Source organism: Streptopelia decaocto (genome assembly GCF_964273445.1).
Source record: "Streptopelia decaocto genome assembly, chromosome: 10".
Taxonomy (NCBI): Eukaryota; Metazoa; Chordata; class Aves; order Columbiformes; family Columbidae; genus Streptopelia; species Streptopelia decaocto.
The window spans coordinates 19,910,520-19,931,308 of NC_138665.1; the positions used below are offsets into that span (position 1 = coordinate 19,910,520).

Sequence of the window (20,789 nt, forward strand, 5' to 3'; positions counted from 1 at the left end):
AAGAACGAGTCAGCTCTTGCCAGAGGATTTCCGTAGCAGTTTTGGTTTTTACAACTACCATCTCTCTTATATTTGCTTACTTTGCTGGCGCGCCCGGCTGATACAACACAGCTGTCGCCTGCAAGAGCATGAGTTCTGCAAACAAGCTACACACTTCCTCAGCAGTTTGAATTTCATCATAACTTGTGGAAAAGAGAAGGCAAACCCTTCTGTTTCTCCAGGGCACCACCCATTTCGTCACCGACTCTGTGAAAACAAGAATAAAGTGATAAAATCCCGGGGAAGGGGAGGTGAGCCAGGGAGAGGTGGGTGAGGTGGGTGACATGGGTGACATGGGTGACATGGTGCTCCGGACACAGGCCATGTCCCGCTTCACCTCGCAGGGCTGGTGCCTGCAGAGTGGGGACTGGCCATGGGAAAGGCGGCTGGGATGAAATCTTCAATCAGTTCCCTCGGTTAATTTTTACCCACATTACTAATCACCCCGATGACTGCGGCGTTCAGCGCTCCTCTTTGAACCCACAGGTATCTCCCTTGACGCAAGCAGAATGAACACAGCATCTCCGACTGATTTCTGCAATGGCATGAGATGGTTCCCAGTATTTTTCCATAGCCTGTTTATTTTACGCTACACCTTTGTTTGAAGGCTCTGGCCAGCTCTGTACATTGATTAGCTGTGCTCTTTACAGCTGAGAACTTTTAAGTTTCTTTCCTTGACAACTGAAATACAATTTAATTCAGTTAGAATTCAGCAAGAGGCAAGAAAATGTTCATTTTCTTCGGTGTGCTGTACTTTTTACAGCGTCGGGTTCCCAGCACTCACACCTGACAACAAACAAACACACGGCATGAAGCACATGAGGAGGCAGAAACCCACATCCCCCAGCTCGCCACAAAAGAGAACTGAGCTCATTTCTGTGGTCTTCTGATAGGAATTGTGTTGCCAAATTTGGAGCTGCATCCTGCACACAGCCTATATTACTATTCCTGAAAGCAACCCAAAGAGGCAACATGGATGTCCCCAAGAGTTGCTTTGCATCCAGCCTTCCCAAGCAGAGGGAAAATGGGAACGAGTCGTGTCACTGGGAGTAGCGGCTCCGCTCACTCCATTGCTTCACCTCACAAGTGTGTTTGTTATTTTGTTCACATTTGTGTGATAACATTGCCAGGAACTGAACATAACAAGGCTGCTGCATCCTCAGGCTTGGTCCACTGGCAGCTGTTTGTTGTTGCATCCAGCAGTGACAACAAATTTACTTCTTGGAGTGATTTTGGTTGAATTTTGGCAGCCCGAGCATCTCCAGTCGCTGATGCTGTTGGGCAGTCGGGCACAAGAAGAAAACAGTTTGTGCTGGGTGTGAGCTCAGGGTACCAGCCACGTGCATCCCATCATCCACCTGCATCCCATCATCCACCCGCATCCCATCATCCGCCCGCATCCCATCATCCATCCGCATCCCATCATCCACCCGCATCCCATCATACACCCACATCCCATCATCCACCCCCATCCCATCATCCACCCCCATCCCATCATCCACCCGCATCCCATCATCCCCCCGGCATCCCATCATCTGCCCGTATCCCATCATCCACCCGCATCCCATCATCCCCCCGCATCCCATCATCCCCCCGCATCCCATCATCCACCCGCATCCTATCATCCACCTGCATCCCATCATCCACCCCCATCCCATCATCCACCCCCATCCCATCATCCACCCGCATCCCATCATCCCCCCGGCATCCCATCATCTGCCCGTATCCCATCATCCCCCCGCATCCCATCATCCCCCCGCATCCCATCATCCACCCGCATCCTATCATCCACCTGCATCCCATCATCCACCCCCATCCCATCATCCATCCGCATCCCATCATCCACCCGCATCCCATCATCCATCCGCATCCCATCATCCACCCCCATCCCATCATCCACCCGCATCCCATCATCTGCCCGCATCCCATCATCCACCCCCATCCCATCATCCACCCCCATCCCATCATACACCCACATCCCATCATCCGCCCGCATCCCATCATCCACCCCCATCCCATCATCCGCCCTTGCACAGCTGGCAACTTGATGATCTTGAGGGTCTCTTCCCCGCAAAATGACTCTATGATTTGAGGTTCTATGGCTGGCAAGCTGACATGGACACACAGACGTGCAGTTGCTGCTTCTGTTCTGGAGCGGATTCAACCCAGATTTGCCAGGAATATGTTCTCTGCTGTCTTGGGCGCCCTGGAGGAGACACATACATTGGTCCCCTGGACTTCCTTTGGGAACCATTTCCTCTATAAACATTTGTGACGCTTCCCCTAAAATGAGCCTGATTTCTATTTTCTCCTGAGGAAAAATAGAGGAAATATCAAGGGAATAGTTTCCCAGTGACTGGGAATGCATTGGAAGAAAATATTTGCAAACGTGTTTCTCAGCTTGTCATGAGTTGTTTCCCAGGGTTATCTTGGTCTGATGTTGAGACTTTCTTTGGGGGTTTTTGGAGATTTTCTTCCTGATATCTGGGGGTTCGTTTGCCTTGTTTATTTTTGTTTTTCAAGAAAAGTTTTGTTCAGGCTTGTAAACTGAAACAGAAATTATCATTGGGTAAAGAATGGTGAACCGCTGGAACCGAAAGTGCAGTTGTGAACTGAAAACAGCCCATGAGGTCTGGACATGTTGCAAATGGTCGAGTTTAGTAGAATGAGGTTCCTGTTTCCCAACAGCACCAGGAAATAGAAGATTTGCTCAGGTCTTGTCGCGTTTTAATTTGAGATGGTGACCTCCAGATGAGGCACCAGCCTGGACTGGGCCTTGCAGGTCCTGTACAAGCGGAATTATTGTCGTCCCATGTCTCCTCAAATGCGTATTTGCCTGGAGTAAGGATATTCTCCAACATTTATGCCTTTGTGGCAAACAGAAGCAAAGCAAAAGCTCATTGTGGTGGTGGGATTTAAATGCATAGGCATCGGAAAAGCCTCAAGGAGTATTTGAGATGTGGAGTTTAGCTGGAACGTGGCAGCGTGTGGGGAGATGGCAGTGGTTACCATGGGTTATCTTCACCCGCCACGGGGAAAAGGTAGTTGACAGAAAGAAAAATGTATTATTTCTTCAACAAAAGATCCGAGGAGCTATTTAGAGTGTAATTGTTGCATAAAAGAATGAAAAAAGGAAACTGGTTCCGTGCTACTCCCTTATCAGTAGATGTATTTTCTTTGGACGCGTGACAGGTATTAGGAAATTGTTTCCTAGTGGGATCACGCACGTGGACAAAAATAACTTCCATAGAAAACCAGTTAATTAAGAGAGCAACCTAATTGCACCATTGCCAGACTTCAGGCACCCTGAGCAACCTCGCTGGGAATCCTAGAAAAACACTTTGGAAACACAGTTGTCCTAAGGGAGTTATTCAGGCCTCTTTAATGCTTAGATTGTTTTAATATTGAAAAATTGGCCATTGTCCATTATTGCCAAGATTTCTTTGTGTTCGTATTTAGCATTTTTGACAGTAAATAATGTAACTACATCCAGGCAGGTTGAACCTGGCAGTGCAGTCACTGGGCAGCACATGCAGAAAAATGAGTGTACGGGCAGCTCCATGGATGGAAGGGCTGCCAGAGACTGAATACCTGGGGCTTTCGTGTTCAACACAGCCCCCAAAGGCAGCACAGCTGCTCCTCCTGAGCAATCACAGGTTTATATAGTTCCCCTGGTCAGGAAAGGGCAGGTGGGGTTGTTGCTGCAGAGCAGGAGGGGAGTGATTGTTGGTAACTGCCCGGCTGAGGTTGAGAAGGTCAGTTTGGTTTTGATCAGATCAGGTGGCGTTTGGCAAAGGATGGAGCTATTTCCATCTCCATTAGTCCTGGCCAAATATGCTGCTCCTTGTATGAGGAAGCAAACAAGGAATTAGAGGTGAGAATATCGGCACTTTTCTATTTCCTCAAGCCTTTGCCTTTTCTTATCTGCACCGTTACCTATTGGCTTCGCTTTCCCCCTGCAGCTCACCCAGGTGCTGTAGCAGCAGCCTTGTGGGTTCCTGCTTGAGCTGCTGCTGTTCTTTTGCTTCTTGTTGTCTGTAATAGCGATGCTGTAACTCTGAAAAAAGCTTGGAGGCAGCATAAATGCTTATTAAACAAAAATTGAACATTCATCCTGACCTCCTCTTTCATTCATCGTATCTCTCCTGCTCCTTGTTTTATGTGTGGCTATTGCACTGGTTTGGTTTGCAGGAGTTTGTAACAGACGTGGATCAAATTGCAGTTAAAATTGAGCTAGTTTCAGTACTGTAAAAAATCTCCGGTTCACTGCAAACACCGTGTAGGTTTTTCACGGCAAAGACGGAGCTTTGGGCAAGTTGCTTGAGACAAGTAAACCAGAGAGAGCGGCGGAAGAGCATCGTATGGGCTGGGACAGCCGGAGCTCCTGTGGTCCAGGGCAACAGAAAGGAACGTTTCGGTTGCTTCTCAAAACATTCTGGTCTTAGATCAGAGAAAGTTGGTATCAGAGTCTCCAGGGCTTGTCACTTGGCAGATCACAAGTCTGTTGAAGCTGATAAAAGATCAGGAGAGAGTCTGGGGGTAGGAAAAGTAACAGATATTTTAACAGGGGAATTACCAGAAATGTGTTGGTTTGGGTTGGGTTTTTCTTCGTTTGTTTGTTTGAGGCCACACCAGTGGATTTCTGAAGAAAATTACTCTTACTGCCAGCTGAAACTGCAGACCGTGTGTTGTCTGCCAGTGGTGTCAGTGACAATCACCACAACCTGCCCAGAGAAGACTACAGAATTCTCAACTTTCTGCAGTTTTGTTGGGATTTGGGGATTCCAATAATGAATTTGGGGGGATTTTGTCATTTTATGGGGATTTTTAAAAATCTTCTCTTTTGAAGAGGGCGCTGGGACCTGTGAAATAGGACCTGGGACCCATCTGCTGTTCCCCACAGCAGTCAGTGCAGAAATACTGAGAGCTGGTCCTCACCAGGGAGGTGCGGTGGGTACTCGAGCTGGTTTCTGCACTAACATGACCCTATGGATTTACTAGAACAGCTGCTGCCTCCCAAATCCCTGATGTTTGTAAAACAAAAATAAAGGCTAAATAATGATGATCCTGTTCTATGGAGTCCTGCTGAGCCTTAGCAAAAAAACATTGTGGGAAAAACTAGAAAGAAAACACAACACAGAAATAATAATGCATACAAGGACCACTAAATAACTAATGGAACAGACCAAGGCTTCAGCGGAACGGAGGGCTTATGGTTTCTCTGCGAGTTTGGAAAACATCAGCTTGATGCTTTTTAATTCTGTTCTAATGCAGAACTTTGAAGGTGGGAATGAGAAGCGGGAATTTGATTTTGGAAGGCAATGGAGGAACATGAACATGGGCAGATGAATCGGAAGACAAAGCAGAAGTCGGTTGTTAGGTGTCACATTGGGCGGGCACGAAATGAGAGCAGCCACCGGGTTAAGCACAAGTATCTCAACAAGCACCCTTTAACATCAATGCCCTGTCAGTCTCAGCCTGTAAGTTAAGCAGCAGTTTAGCTGATTTATCCTAGAACCACTCAGATGGCCAAAAAAGGCCAATTTTCCTGACGCAGGATGATCTTCAGGGAGCACCATAAATCTCTCAGATATGTGCAGTTTGCAGGGAAGTCTGAATTCTCTAGAGAAGAGGCTGGAGTTGGACACGGGTTTTTGTGTCGGTCCAAAGTCAGAAGTCGCTCCTGAGCCTGACCTTGCAAAACCAACGTGGTTTGGATGCACCAAAAGCCATAAAATAATCAGATACCACTGTGCTGGTGTGCTTTATATCAACATGTACTTTGAGTGAAATGAAACCTCCTAAAACTGGCTTCAGGGAGCCCATAGAAAGTCGAGGAAAGAACTGTCTCCATCAGTGGGCACCGATTGGTGACCTGCATCCCGTAAGTCACAAAATGATGGACCAGAAGCACCACAGGGGTGATTAAGACATTGCTTGGCAATGGATAACAAATTCCAGTCTTTATAGGCAGTGACTATGACACTCCATTAGCTCTTTGCTTCTCGGAACTTGGACGTTTACTGGAAGAGACTAAAATGGCATTAATTTCAACATGAGTACATCTCCATTTTGCAAAAGCTCCACTGGTATCTGCTGGACAGGGTATGTTATTTGTCATCCCCCATGGGAAACTGGCAGAGTATTTTCATTTTCATTCTCTTTTCTTGAGTAGCAAGTGATAGGATGAGAGGAAATGGCCTCAAGTTGCGCCAGGGGAGGTTGAGGTTGGATGTGGGGAACAATTTCTTCCCCAAAGGGCTGTGGGGCATTGGAACAGGCTGCCCAGGGCAGTGCTGGAGCCACCAGCTCTGGGGGGTTGGACAGACGGACATGAGGTTCTCAGGACATGGGGCAGGGACAGGGGTGGGTTGATGGTTGGACTCGATGATCTTGAGGGTGTCATCCAACCAAAATGATTCTATGACGTCAAAACATCCATTGCTTTTGAGGTAATGAAGAGCAAATGCCTGTTCATGAAAACTCCTGCAGGTGCCCGTTGGCAGATCCTGTACAACACCTATAGGAAAATCCTCTGGGTTTCAGTCCAGTGGAAAACAAAGCTTCTAACCAGAGGCTGCCAGTTGTACGTGGAGCTGAGCAAGGGAAGGAAAAGTGTGATCCTCTTCAGCCCATTTTTCTCCTTTTTTGAGAGATTCTTAAATCTGCAAAGATATGCCTTACATGATACTTAGCTTGCTCAGTAAAGCCAAAATGAACTTTTCATCCCGCAGACAGTGGCAATGCGCAAAGCAGCTGAATCAGGGCAGAAAAACAGTTGCTTCCTTCTCCAGTGAGGGTTTGGGCTTTTGTTTTGAATAAAAAAGCACCCGCTTCTCAGCATGACAGATAAGAGAAGCCGCAGAGAGCAGCAGGTTATATAATTATAGGGCTCAGTTCACAGCCCAGGGAAGGCAATTCTGGGGCTGATTAGCAGTTTATGGCTTAATTAAATCCAAGTGGAAAGTATGGGGCAGAAATATGGGAAGTTTTGAAGCAGTGGATAGCAAAGGGATAAGAGAAAAAGCAGCTCGGCGTGGTGGTAAATGCCACACAAGTCTTCTCTCTGACCGAGAAGGTGACACCAGTGGCATTCAGGAAATAAGAGGATGTAACTATTAAAGACCAAACTCCTACTATTTCATAAAACTTCCTGGTGATACCTTCCACCATCTGCTCCAGAAGCAGAAATGCTGAAGGTGGACACTGGTGGCTGTGAGAGCAGATTGCTGGGATCTAAAGTCTCCTTATCTGAATCTCAGATTTGAACAAAGAGCCTGTTGGGTATGTCAGCATTCACCAGCGCTCTCCTCTTTACAGTTTTCCTTTTAAATCAACAAGAGAAAGAAAAAACAAATGCAACAAAACCCCCCCAGACCAAACGCTAACAAGAAGAGCACTTGAATGCTTAGAGAACAGGAAATTTCTAACAGTGTTTCCTCTGGTGTCTTTACCCACTTCACTTTGCATATCTGCCGATCTGTATTGATTATTCTCATGCTGGATGTCTCAGTTCTTGTTGCCTTAAATTCTCCCAATGCAATTGCGAATCCTACCCTTGCATTAGTTGTTAGATGAGGCAAAATGTTTCTCTGTTGCTGTGTTGCTGTTATGTGCTGCGGTTTATTTTGATTCCAAGTCAGTTGTTTTGGTCATTTTCTGTTTGGGTTGGCATTAGCCCCTGGATACTTTAGCTCGTTGCAAACCCCTCTGCATCAACACGGAGGCGCATGTTTAACCATCCTCACAGCTCGCAGCCTCCTTTCTCTGAGGGCTTCATCAGGCTTTTGCCATGTTGGTTTTGCACTTTTTTTAATGATACCCTTCTAACACCTTATTTTTCTCCCCTCTCATGCAGGGTCCATCTAATACCAGTGGCAATTTGCTCCTTTGCAGATGCTGGCAGGCCAGGACTGCTGATCTCCAACCAGTGATCCCAGCTTAGCGGTGGACATGGACCTTTCCTCGCATGAACCAGCCAGTAACAGCATCATCCTCCTGATATAGATTATTCATGTGACCTAAGCATAGCCCAGAAATCAAGGGACATTATCCTCAGAAGAAATAATAAGACAGACGCTCTTTGCACAAAACAGTGAAGATGTTCCCTGTTCCAGATCTGTTGCAAGTTGAGATCAACAAGTTGAGCATCCCGGTCACTCCATGGAGCAACCAGCCCCTCTTCCCAGCGTCTACGATGGGGCAAAGTAACCTCTGTGTGCAGAGCTACCAGGCTACTCACTGCGGGCTGACCTGGCAGTTAATGGGTAGGAACTGAAGAATGAGTTTTCTCCTTGGAACCAGCTTCCTCGGTCACATCCTTGTGTTTCCAGGCCAAAACTGTGAATAAGAGCAGATAAGCGTAGGTGGAACCTTGATAAAATGAGAGATGCTGGTAGATAAAGGAAGTAATTAAAAGGTTAAGGCATGTGTTTAATCAGCAAAGATTAATCGTGCAGGTTTTAGCTCATCTGGTATTTTTTCTTAATTAAAAAAACAAATCTCAAAGCACAAATGAGGCCATTTGAAGTGAGGGGCTTTCCCAGAGCTGAGGGTGGAACACACCAGCACGGGGCAACCTAAGGAACACCTGGGGCTGGTTTCCATGTGGTGCGTTGGTACAGCGACCGTGTTGTTCTGCTGAAAGGGTTTGTGTCCTGGTAGAAGTTTCCCAAGAAAAGCCTCTGCTGGAAGCCAGTTGGCACATTCTACAGTGTTGCTGAAATACGAGATGAACGCGGCCTCTGATGTTCTGTGGTAATGTACTTGACTTACGATGTGTCATAGATAACTATCTGGCCATCCTCAAATACCCAACGGCGATGTGTATCAAATGAGGTACTAGATAAAGAAAGGTTGGGTTAATTGTAGAGTGTCTGTGTCAGTGCTCAGATTCAGTAACGCACACAGATGTGCCTTTCAGTTTAGATTGTAAACGAATTTCCAAATGATGCAAGTCCTGATGCCAAAAATTCACATATTTTTGTGCTGTTTATGCCATTCCCTTTTCAAAAAGAGATGGACAACTCGTATATACTATTCATGGATATTTTTATTACTTTCCAAAAGAAAATTAAGCAAAAACTTCCCCACGAGAAATGTTTTCTTGTCTCCTGTTGAACTTCCCAGGGATGAGTTTGTTTTCTTATCTTCCAGAGAAAATGGTAGTTCATGTAATCAGAACACACTGCTATCAGCAAATGAACTTCGGAGGATTAGAATGCTGCTTTACTATGGGGGGTGGGAAAGAAACTGGAACAAAAATCACTGGTAGGCTTTATTTTTTAAAATTTGTGTGTCGGAATATTTTTTTTTACCAATTAAAAAGGTAAGAAGCAATAAAGCTGGTGCCAGTATCTGAAACAAAAGTAGCAAATCAAAGCACAACCTTTTGTCAGCTTGAAAGTAAATGCTGGTTGAGATTAGCTGGCCAGACTTTAACTAACCCAGATTTCAAAGCCTAAAGTCCCTCCTGAGCTGCACAGACCCTCACACCCGGGTCCAGCCTAAGGGCCAATAAATGTCCCGTTCTGCAAAAACAAATATTAGAATCATAGAATACTTTGGACAGCATAATGCAGATTTCGCAGCAGTTCTAACAAACCCAGGAGTATCAATATAATTTCCCAGCTCCTGCTAAATGAAGCCTCAGGGAATGGGAAAACATTCTGCTGCTTTTGCCTGCAAACGTGTCACCCGCAAAGTGACACGGATCATTTCTCATTTCTTGACTGTTGTGTCAGCACTGTGACTTGTGAAGTTATGGAGACGCAGCTTAAAGAAACCTGTATCTCAGCCATCTGCTGAAACGCTGTTTTCACATGTACACAACAGGAAGGGGAAGCAGCGATGGGCGCTATCAGGGCAGCATCTCCTGGCAGTGCGGCTGTTCTGCGTGTCACAGGTTGACACGTTGGAACCATCAAAAAACCCAAGGAAACCCAGGTTTTCAAACCAGCAGTCCAAAAGACTTCATGGTGTCTCTAACTTCTCTCCTTTCTAAGGTGGTTGACCATACAAGGGACTTAGGACACTGAGCTGCAAGACACCAGGAATCCCTTCCTGCCATCAAACACGGCAAGACCTGGAGGTGTTCAGCGTCTGGTAAAGCCAACCCCATCCTGCCTACAGAAAGGTAAAAATTCAAACCTTATCTTTTACCAGCACATACGTAGTGTTCTTGTACGGAGTATGAACAGCTGATTGCACATGGGCCAGTTCTCATGGTTTGGTGGTCCCTCACCAGCGCAACCCCACCAAAAGGAATCATAGAATCATTTTGGATGGAAATGACCCTCAAGATCATCGAGTCTGACCATAACCTAACTCTGGCACTAACCCATGTCCCTAAGAACCTCATCTAAACAGTTTTTAAACCCCTCCAGAGATGGTGACCCCACCACTGCCCTGGGCAGCCTGTTGCACTGCTTTACAACACTCTCCGTGAAGAACTTTTTCCTAATATCCAATCTGAAACTTCCCTGGACGTCTGGGGGTCTTTGTCTGGAATTTTGGCCTGAGAAGCCCATCTTTTCATTTTGCACGAGGTGAAAGGATCAGAGCAGGTTAAATGGCCCCCCAAAAAGCCCAACTTCCAGGAATTCTCCCTGGCAGAAGCCCCTACAATCGCTGCTCCCAAAGACCTTTCCAAAGCAAGGATGGGGTGCAGGGGCACCGCGGAGCACGGGGCTGCAGCACCCCAGGACAGCCCCGTACCCAAACCCGTCCCCGTCCCTCTGCGGTGGGGACCACAGCTCTGCTCCGCTTCTCAGAAAAGGCAGCACAATCTCTCACCTTTTGGTTTGCATCTGGAGTGGCAACCACATGAACCCCATCTTCTTTGATCAAACGGAAACAACATTGTTGCCTGGCCGACGTCTTCTGTCATTTCCCAGATTAGTCGCCCATGCCCATTCCTGCTTCTTTTTGAGAAGAGGGATCTGTGCCCGCAAAAGAATAACGTAATTCTCCAAATATTTCGGGTAACAATGATGGGATTGTCCGAGGGCTGTTCTTGCAGCTGTTTCTGGTAGTAACTTGTTTCATTTATCTCAGGACAGCAAGTGCTTTATTCCAAAAAACGCTGACTAGAGAGAGTGCAGAAGCTTCGACTCCTCTCAGTCCTCTTCTCCACAGCAGCTAGTTAAAAAGGTGGTATTTGCAGTGCCATATAAGCAACAGCTTCATTATGTGAGTAACAAGGGCTGAGGTTTTCTTCACAGAACGTTCCCCAGCTCCATTTTTCTCCCACAGAAATCAGGGAACAGGGAGCTCCCTTGGTGTCCTATGGTTGGGATGGAGCAGCTTCTCACAACTGCCAGTAAGGGCCACACATATTGACATCAGTCCCTAAAAACCAAGCAGAAGATGGGGCTGGTGCATCCAGGGGCTCCCCTGGGGAGCCCTCCCCTTCTGTTGGCCTGTGGTTATCTCCTCTGTCCACGCTTGGCCCTCACACGTGCATGTTCTTGTTGCCATCTTCTCCACCTTTGCACTGCGCCCCCCAACAATTCCTTGTCAAACCCAACCTGTGCCATTTCTTGAGACTTTGTGTTGTCACTCCCCATGGCACATTAGCTCTGTTTGGACTTACAGGAAGGGGGAAGAAGAGCAAGGAGGTGACCTTGCGTGGTGTGTGGGGGACACCGCACTGCTGGCACTTCCCTGCTGTGCCTCTGAGTCAGCCCTCAGTGGCCTGAAGATCTTCCCCTGCACAAACAGGGGGAGCAGAGTCACCGTGGCCTGTCCCACCCAGCAGTGCCGGCTGTCCCCAGGGCCGGTCACCTGTGGCCAAGGAGGTCTGCTTGGTCCTCTCTCGGGTAACCGGGTGTGTGTGCTGTGGATCCAGCCTTTCCCTGGAGTGTGGAGGTCCCCACGGTGTCGGGGTCAGCCACCCATCCCAGAAGACAAAAGGGTTGATCCAGCTCCTCACAGTGCAGATACATCCAGTGAACGTCCTAGTGCCTGGTCCCCATCAAATACCACGTGGCTTTGTGGGCCTCGTTGGATCCGAGCTGCAGTTTTGGCTTCTTAGGAATCTGGTGAGGAAAATCTTCCCACACCAAAACTCTGGCTCTTCTGCCAGCACATCTGGAGCAGCATCTGGAACCCACACCAACCTCAGCCTGACCTTGCAACGAGAAATCTTCCTGTTCTTGAGAGAGAGAAAAGAAGAGAAAAGGGAACGGCAAAAATAAAAAGAAGAAGGAATAACAAAACCAAGCAGTAAAAAGCAGAAGGAATAGCAAAAAAAGGTACCAAAAAAAGCAGAAGGAAGAGCAGAATGGAGTAATACCAGCACATGCACCACAACTAAAGCAAACTATAGAACCAGTTTGCAGTGTTGGAGATTGCAGGTGGTGCGATGGGTTGCCCAGTCTCGGAGGCCCTTGGACCTCCATCCTTGAAAGTCTTCAAGAGCAGGTGGGACAAAACCCTGAGCAGCCTGGCCTGGTTTGGGCATGAGGTTGGACTAGAGGTCTCCTGAGGTCCCCTCCAGCCTGAATGATCCCATGATTTGACTGAACAGCAGCTTTCTGAGGTGGCCGAGTGCAGCGACACTTAAATAAAACATGAAAGTACAAAAGGAAAAGTGTGCAGCCCTGGCAGAACCTGCTGTAACAATCTCCAGAGAGACCATCACCCACCGTCCTTCCACAAGAGCAGCCTCCAGTGTGCTTCTGATCTTACTTGTGGTTTATTCCTAGAGAGTAATCATGAGTTCATTGACATGGTAGCATTTATTTCATTCTCAATCATTTATTGAAAAGGTTTGAGATGGCAAAATGTGTAACTAGTGCTCTGCAGCTGCTCAGCTCTGTTCAGCTCCGCACCCTTCCAGCTCTCTTGGGATGCCACCCGTGCTCTACAGCAGGAATGATTCCTTCCCGCACCGAGCGCTGCTAAATGACGGTGCAGGGTGTCCTGCTGAGCAGAAAATGGGCCGTGGACAGGAGCAGCCCCGGGGACCCTCGCGTGGGGACATGGATGGAAGGGATGGATCTCCTTGCACGACCCCCACGCCACAGAGATGCCTTGAGAACAGCAGGACGTGGAGAGACGTCCGTCCCGTGAGCAGAGAGCAGCATTTACAGGATCTCTTGGGTACTAGGATTTGTTTTCTCCCTGCTTCTTTGGAAGTTAATCCTTAATTCTGAGGAAGCACGTTTACTCAATGTTGGTGTTTCCCACGAGAAGCTAAAGCTTATTATTATTGGAGTTACAACCGGAGGTCATCTGGGATCACATGGAAAAAAAATCACCTTTCTGGGTTCCAGATGAGCATCAGAGCTGTTCCTTGGCCACTGCAGCGGCTCTGCATGACTGTCCTGCTCCAAGGAGGGGCTGGCAGAGCCGTGCTCCTCCTTGTCACCCCCACGGACACGGGGGCTGTGGGGACAGCCCAGACAGCTCTGCAGGTGTCTATGGTCCAGGTTGCCCCAGCTCTACCTTTGGGAACCTCGATTCTGCGCAAGGCGGGGAGATGCCACCACTTCCAGGACAGCACAGGGGCAAAGTTTGCCCCTGAGAGCAGGAAAAAAGCTGGTTTGGTGCATCAGTTGGTCCAGTGCAACTCGAAGTCAACACAGAGCATGTTTCTGTGTGACCTCCCTTTTTTAAACAGGTGAGCAGCAAAGTGCTTGGAGGCCCCTCAGCATGTGCGTGGCGATTTTTCAGACTTGCCACAAGGTGAAAAGATCTTCCCCCCACCAGTGCAATTTCCCAGTAACCAGCCCAGCACTCCAGAGGTTTTACTGGGCACCAACCTGTCCCGCTGCTGGTGTGCAGCCAAGGCTGCCCCGTTTGCATTTGCCCCCCCATGATGTTGTCAAGCTACCAGTTTCCCAGTTGTGTGCTTCCTCACTTTGGATCCCATCTGGGGGACTGTGCAACCAGCCTGTCCTTGCCCAGCTGGAGAACATGCAGGTCTGCGGCAGCTCCCAAACCGGCCATCAAAATGGAGCTGGGGCAGAAAAATTGGCTCAAAATTCATCCAAGCGGTCACCCGAGCACACAGCACCGTGGAAAAGCTGTGGTGATGCTGGCGCATTTTCGGCAGGAGCACCTGGGGTCACGGTTACACCACCTGGTTGCTGAAAAGGAGCTGGACAAGGTTGCATCTGGGACACCAGCAGCAGGCGGGTCCCAGGGATGCACAGGAGGACAGTTTGGGATCTTCATGGGGAGTTATCCTGCAGGGCTGTCTTCGATGCTGCAGTAGGTGCAGCGTAAAGAATCACAGAACCGTTTTGCTTGGAAAAGACCTTTAAGATCATCAAGTCCAACTGTTACCCCACCCCTGTCCCTGCCCCATGTCCTGAGAACCTCATGTCCGTCTGTCCAGCCCTCCAGGGATGGTGACTCCAGCACTGCCCTGGGCAGCCTGTTCCAATGCCCCACAGCCCTTTGGGGAAGAAATTGTTCCCCAGATCCAACCTCAGCCTCCCCGGGCGCAACTTGAGGCCGTTTCCTCTCACACTGTCTCTTGCTACTTCCGTGAAGAGACCGACCACCCCACCCCGCTAAACGCTTCCCCGCTGCCCCGCGGGGGCGGCAGCTCCGCAGGACGCGAAAAGCCGCCGGTTCCCCCGCCCGCCGTCCCAGGGGAGCGGGGAGGGGACAGCCGGGGGTCCGGGCCGGGCCGGGGGCGGGGGCGGGACGGGCCCCTCCCCGGGGCTCGCCCCGGCTTAAGGGCGGCGGAGGGCGGCTCGGGCGGCGCTCAGCGATCGGCCGGGCGGCGGTGAGTCCTCGCCGGGGGTCACCCGGGGGTGCGGGTCGGGACGGGGTCCCTGGCGCTGCCCGAGCGGAGGGACCCGGGACTGGGGGGGACGGGACCGGCCGGTCGCCGGCTCTGTCGCCGTGTCCGTCGCCGTGTCCGTCGCCGGCTCCGTCGCCGTGTCCGCCGCCTTGAGCAGCCGCGGAGCTCCGGCATAGCGGTTTGCAGCCCAAGGGCGCTGATGAGCTGGGTTATTAATTAGCGGCCGCTGCTTGCTTCGGTTTTCCGTTCTGTTCCTCTTTCTAAGAGCCGACTCTGTCCCCTCAGAGAAGCGAGTTTTTGAAGCTTATTCGGAGTTTTGGGGCAGTTTCTGTGCCTCCTCCACCGAACATTGGGTTCACCCCAAATCAGCCCTCAGAACACTCCTGAGGACTCCTGGTGCTTCATCTCTGAGCTCAGAACCAGCAGTAGCATCTTTGGTGGCGTGCTTCTTGCTCGTGTGATTCAATTTAATATAATCTATTTATGATTATTTATGGCAACTATAAATCTAGCTGTGGTGCATGAGACTTGGAGAATAATGATTTTTTTTTAGAGTTTGGCTTAGTTTGGGATACTTTTCTCAGCCAACCATCACTGCTTCCTCTCACTTGTGTACATTCCTAACGAGCTGAAATCACCAGCACATAAACAAATGGTTCGGTGAACCATGACGGTACAAACAAAGAAGTGGCAGAAGTGACATTTGTCTTCAGTTTGTGATGCAAACCTGGTTTAAAGCCTCAGCTGGGAAATGGTGTTCTGTGGGGTTTTGGGGGTTTTACATGTATATTTCTAGGTGTGGAGCTCTCTTACACTTTAGCAGCCCGCTTCAGTATTGTAATCGTCAGTCTTCCTTTTGGTTACAAAAGACATTGTAAGTTATGTTTAGAAGTATGATAGATGGATGGATAGATGGATGGATAGATGGATAGATAGATGGTTTTGGTATCTTTTAGACAAACTCCTTGTGTGGTTGCCCACTCTCTGCTAATATCTTTAAGAATAGCAGCTGAAAGACTGAAATTTGGTCCTCAAAGGAGGTAAAAAGTTTATAATCCGGCTCAGTGCCCTTAAGAAGTGCACACAAATAGGCGTTGAGATGAAATAAGGAAGTTTATCTGAGCAGACGATGGGCTGAGACGTTCAGCGATATCTGCAGGTTATCTCTTGGGCAGAACTCCACAGCGGTGCCTTTGCAGCAACCAGACCCAAAATGTGCTGCTGGGAGACGCGGTTCTGCCCGGCTCCCTGCGCCCCATCGTGCGCGTTTCTCCATCCGCAATCTCTTCCCTTCTCTGAGCATATTACATCACGTTGTTGCTTTTAGCCAAAAGATCCGTGTTGATCCACTGGGTTCACCACACAGCCCAGTCTGTCCCGTTTGCTGCTCCTTCTTCATACTGGTCTTACATGTCTGGGGGTGAAAAAAGACTCAGTGTACAAAAGAGATTATTCCAGCCTCTTAATCTCAAATACCTTGATTATGTTTTGGTTTTTAATGTCTGAGAAAGAACTGATACAGGATGCCTTGGTAGGCACAGAGATTTTACCTCTATGAGTTTTCATATTAATAAGATAATTGAGCCACTAATCTCAATGTGTTCTTACAGTGCATAACTCGGCAGGCATTAACCCAGCAATAGGAGTAATGGTAGTAAGAGCTTGATCACCTGCGTCAGATTATCTTGATGGATAAAAGCAAGGAAATGGGATCCTGCAGCTTTTTTCAGATAATATTGCGCTACCTGCCACTCCCAATCAATTGGTTAAAATCAGACCAATGTTACCGCAAACTTAATTTTAGCCCCATCTTAGAGATTTCAAAGCATTATTGGAGTGTTGCTCTTTCCATAAGCTGAAGTTCAAGCCTGCAGTGAAGACCTCGGGCGATGTGAGGATGCCAGTGGTGTGGGGTGGAGGTTGGATCTCCGGCATATCCCAGGGCTCCATGTCCCCGGCGCGGTGCCCGTGGGGCAGCAGCCCCGTGTCGCTGGCCAGTCCCGCAGAGCAGGGGCAGCTGGAGCCACGAGAAGCTGCTGGGGACAGTCCCTGGTGCTCAGACCCGCTCTGGGCTGCCCATCGTGGGGAACCCAGACTCTTCCCAGCTGGGGCCGCTGTCTGGGTTCTGCCACCACCAGGTTGCCAGAGGGACGGGGAGAGGACACGGCTGCAAACTCACTCCTTCTCTCTGATTCTCAGCTTATTTGTAATGAGCATCGCTAGATAAGTTTCATTTTTGCATACTGTAAGCGATCACATACTGATCCATGGCTTTTGACAGAACCGTGTCGAGTCTTGGCTGCCTCTTCTTGCTAAAGACTTCTGTGCAGTGACTCGCAAATACCCAAGGGGAAGAAGAAAATATCCTCTCTCATAGCAGGTTTTGCCTCCTCTCCTGCCTGTGCCACATCACTGGTATCTGTTGAGCTTTCATGTACTTTGTGCATTGCAGCTAATCAAAGGGCTGTTTTTAGAGTACAAACTCCCAAATTGCTGAAACCCGACTGAAAACTGGAAGCCTTGAGCATCTCAGTGTGCTCCTGAACTCCCAGTAAAGCCTGGAGAGAGACAGAGACTCTAATGCTGCCAGATTATTTGTGTGGCTGAAAATACGTACCATGTAACATCAGGTTTGAGCACATATATGGTGTGGGTTCTCATAACCGACCTCGTCCTGTCTGTTTCTTTCATCATTGTTTTTCTCAAATCCTGTTATTTCAGCCTTTGTGTACCCTGCAGGTCCGACCATGGGGTTTGTCATGCGCTCCAACTGCAAGTGAGATTTTGCATTTGAACCATTAGAAATTGAAAACGAATGGGGAAAATACGTGCATATTTTTCTCTTACTTTGCTTTAGGACAACCCAAATTGAGAATGTCATGTCTCGCTGCACTCGAATACCAAAAGGAAATAATACCATTTCATGAAAGTCTGGCGGGCGTGAAGGTGCAGTGTGGGGAGGCGGCGTTGGCCATGGGAGGGGCAGGACTGAGCAGTCGTTAGGGTCCAGGTCTGGTCTTTATATTTTAAACTGCATAGTGCCACTGCCACCTTCGTCAATCCTCTCTGCTGTTTTAATGAGCAGCTACTGGCTTTGTGAGGAGTTGGGGCTTTTTGGTAATTCAGTGGAAGGAAGATGCTGCCAGTAGTGAGGACTTATGAAAGCGTGACTCATCTTTACACACCAGCTGTTGGCACCACGTTAAGAAAGGTGGCTGTAGAAAATAGTTATGATAAAGCCTATCCACATCCCTTCCTGCTGTTTTCTCCTATATGAGATAACAGGTTTCTCCTCCTATTTAAAAATGACATTTTAATTTTGTGTGTCGCTCTACATAACTCACCCGAGTTTTCCATCCTTAGGCCTGACGTTCATCGCCAGGCGGAATCGGTGCCCCAGCCAGGGAACATGACGCCGTTCGATAACCTGTCGTGCCATCACTCCATCGACGACTTCCGAAACCGCGTCTACTCCACGCTCTACTCCATGATCAGCATTATGGGCTTCGTTGGCAACGGCGTTGTGCTGTACGTCCTCATCAAAACCTACCGGCAGAAGACGGCCTTCCAGGTGTACCTGCTGAACCTGGCCGTGTCCGACTTCCTCTGCGTCTGCACCCTGCCCCTGCGCGTCGTCTACTACGTGCACAAAGGCAACTGGTTCTTCAGCGATTTCCTCTGCAGGGTCAGTTCGTACGCCTTGTACGTCAACCTGTATTGCAGCATCTTTTTCATGACGGCAATGAGCTTCTTCCGCTGCATCGCCATCGTTTTTCCCGTCCAGAACATCAACCTGGTAACGCAGAGGAAAGCTAAATTTGTCTGTGTCGGCATCTGGATCTTTGTCACCCTGACGAGTGCTCCCTTCCTGCGAAACGGGACATACCAACATGGCAACAAGACCAAGTGCTTCGAACCCCCGGAAGACTCTCAGAAGACAAATCTAGTGGTGATCCTCGATTTTATTGCCCTGTTTATTGGCTTCGTTTTTCCCTTTATTGTCATAACGATCTGCTACACCCTGATCGTAAGGACCTTACTGAAAAATTCCATGAAGAAGAACCAGGCCAACCGCAAGAAGGCGGTCTGGATGATCGTCATCGTGACGGCCACCTTCCTGGTGAGCTTCACCCCGTACCACATCCTGCGGACCGTCCACCTCCACGTGCTGCGGCTCAGGAACACCAGCTGCGAGGACGCCATATACCTCCAGAAATCGGTGGTGGTGACGCTCCCCTTGGCAGCTGCCAACTGCTGCTTCGACCCGCTTCTCTATTTCTTCTCGGGAGGCAACTTTCGGAAGAGACTCACCACGTTTAGGAAGGCTTCTTCCTCCAGCTTAACGCTAGCCTTCAGGAAAAAGTTCTCCATTAAGGAGAAAGATGGGGAACCCTTTGGAGAAAGCCACAGGGAGGATGGAAGAGCGGCCGTTGCCCCTTCATAGCGGGGGACAAGACCTTCCTCTAAGATCTTAGATGGGCAATGGAGATCTTAGAACTCCAGAAGACATGATGGAGGCTTGCAAGCCTTCGTTGCAATTAGCCATGTAATAATAACAGCGGATGGTCCATTATTTATGCTGCCCGGTGGTACAGCCGCTGTCGGGGATGGGCAGCCCCTGCTTGGACACGCACATTCACTGAGGATGGAGGAGCCACCGCCAGCCAGCACCAGAAAACTGTTGATCTGATGATAAACTCGCATAAACAAACTCTTCAAAGCCTGTATTTGGGCATTTGCTTCGTTTCACAGCTCCACAAAGAGCGTTAATTGCCTGAGTCAGTGGGAAATGTAAACACATTTGTTGGACGCGGCGCTCGGGGAGCCGCTGGCACGTAATGAGGGCCGAGCTTTCACTGGATCCTCAAACAGCCGCTGAATTATTTACACAGCAGACGCCAGGATAATTCCTGCCCTGTCCCCAGCTGCTTCTGCTGTGGATTTTGGTTTCCAACGTGATTCTGTGTGTGAGGTTTGCAGGGTTGGTGCCTCTCCCACCCCAACCTGCCGCTCTTCGGACGCTCTCCCGGGGCAGCAGATCTGCCAGGGTTTCCTGAACTTTTAGATTGATCTTGTCTGGGGGAGCAGTTTTAAAATCACACTGTCCTAGTCTGCATTTGAAACTGATTTCGATGGGGCTGGTCCTGGAAGTGGTGGCTGCAGGATCTGGATTATTCCTCCAGTTCTTCGGGAGGTTTTACCCAAGAGTCGAGCTCTGGGTGCTCAGGATCACGTTGAATTTCCGAACTAGTCATCGAATTTAAAAAAAAAAAGTCCTTTTTAAAAGTAGCTTTCTATGATCTTTGATCCTGTTCAAGAGCGTTCGCCTCACTCGCACCTTGCAGAAAAGAGGCAACCCAAGGCCCTTGGGTTTTTGGGGCCAGCGTGGTGACAAACCCAGCTGGGTGACCTTTCTGATGTACAGAACAACTTCAGAATCTTGGTCAGAAGGAAACATTCCTGAGCTTTTCAAGTAAACGCGTGGAAAAGCAGCGCTGCCAAGCCCTGCCCAAGGTGCGTGATACATCGAGATAAACAGGAATTCTTGTAGGATTAAGACTCTTTGTTGGACGAGTGGTTGATAAATGAATAGCAAGTATGATTTCATATGGTATTTATGAAGTTACTTGGTGCCGGTTCAAGGTCTGACTGTTTAAACAGCTCTGAGAAAGTGTAAGAGATTCGGCTAAAACTTCCCTACAAGGGCTGGCATTAAGTATTATAGCTGTGTCTCCGAGCATTAAAGGCATTTCGCAACAGTAAAGAGAAACCATTGTGGAAAACTGAGTTTTAGAATATGTAGAAATAGTGTGCACGTTCCCAAATTTTAAAGTATTGTACAATAAAGCTATATATATACAGCTATATATAAACACCTGTGTGTTGCAAAGCGTTTTTATTGTACCGGGGGTATTTTTTTTCCTCCTTACCTTTGTTTTTTAATGAGACAATGGTTATGGCAAGAGAAACAACAGTGGGTTTTGTGCAATAG

At 48.6% G+C, this 20,789-nt stretch overlaps 1 protein-coding gene across 5 annotated transcripts in view; it reads left to right on the forward strand.

Annotated features, from left to right (window-relative positions):
- CYSLTR1 (cysteinyl leukotriene receptor 1) overlaps window positions 1-20,789 on the forward strand; it is a 116,319-nt gene extending 95,530 nt beyond the window's left edge. Inside the window, exons 4-6 of one of the 5 annotated variants that reach the window (XM_082061975.1) lie at window positions 7,222-7,323; window positions 7,898-10,174; window positions 18,161-20,789. In XM_082061975.1, the coding sequence (XP_081918101.1) occupies window positions 18,207-19,241 (1,035 nt within the window). In that variant the 5' untranslated portion in view covers window positions 7,222-7,323; window positions 7,898-10,174; window positions 18,161-18,206 and the 3' untranslated portion in view covers window positions 19,242-20,789. Of the gene's footprint in view, window positions 1-5,313; window positions 5,385-7,221; window positions 7,324-7,897; window positions 10,175-14,547; window positions 14,780-18,160 lie in introns of those variants that run through there. The other 4 variants (XM_082061976.1, XM_082061974.1, XM_082061977.1 and 1 more) reach the window with 4 other exon arrangements.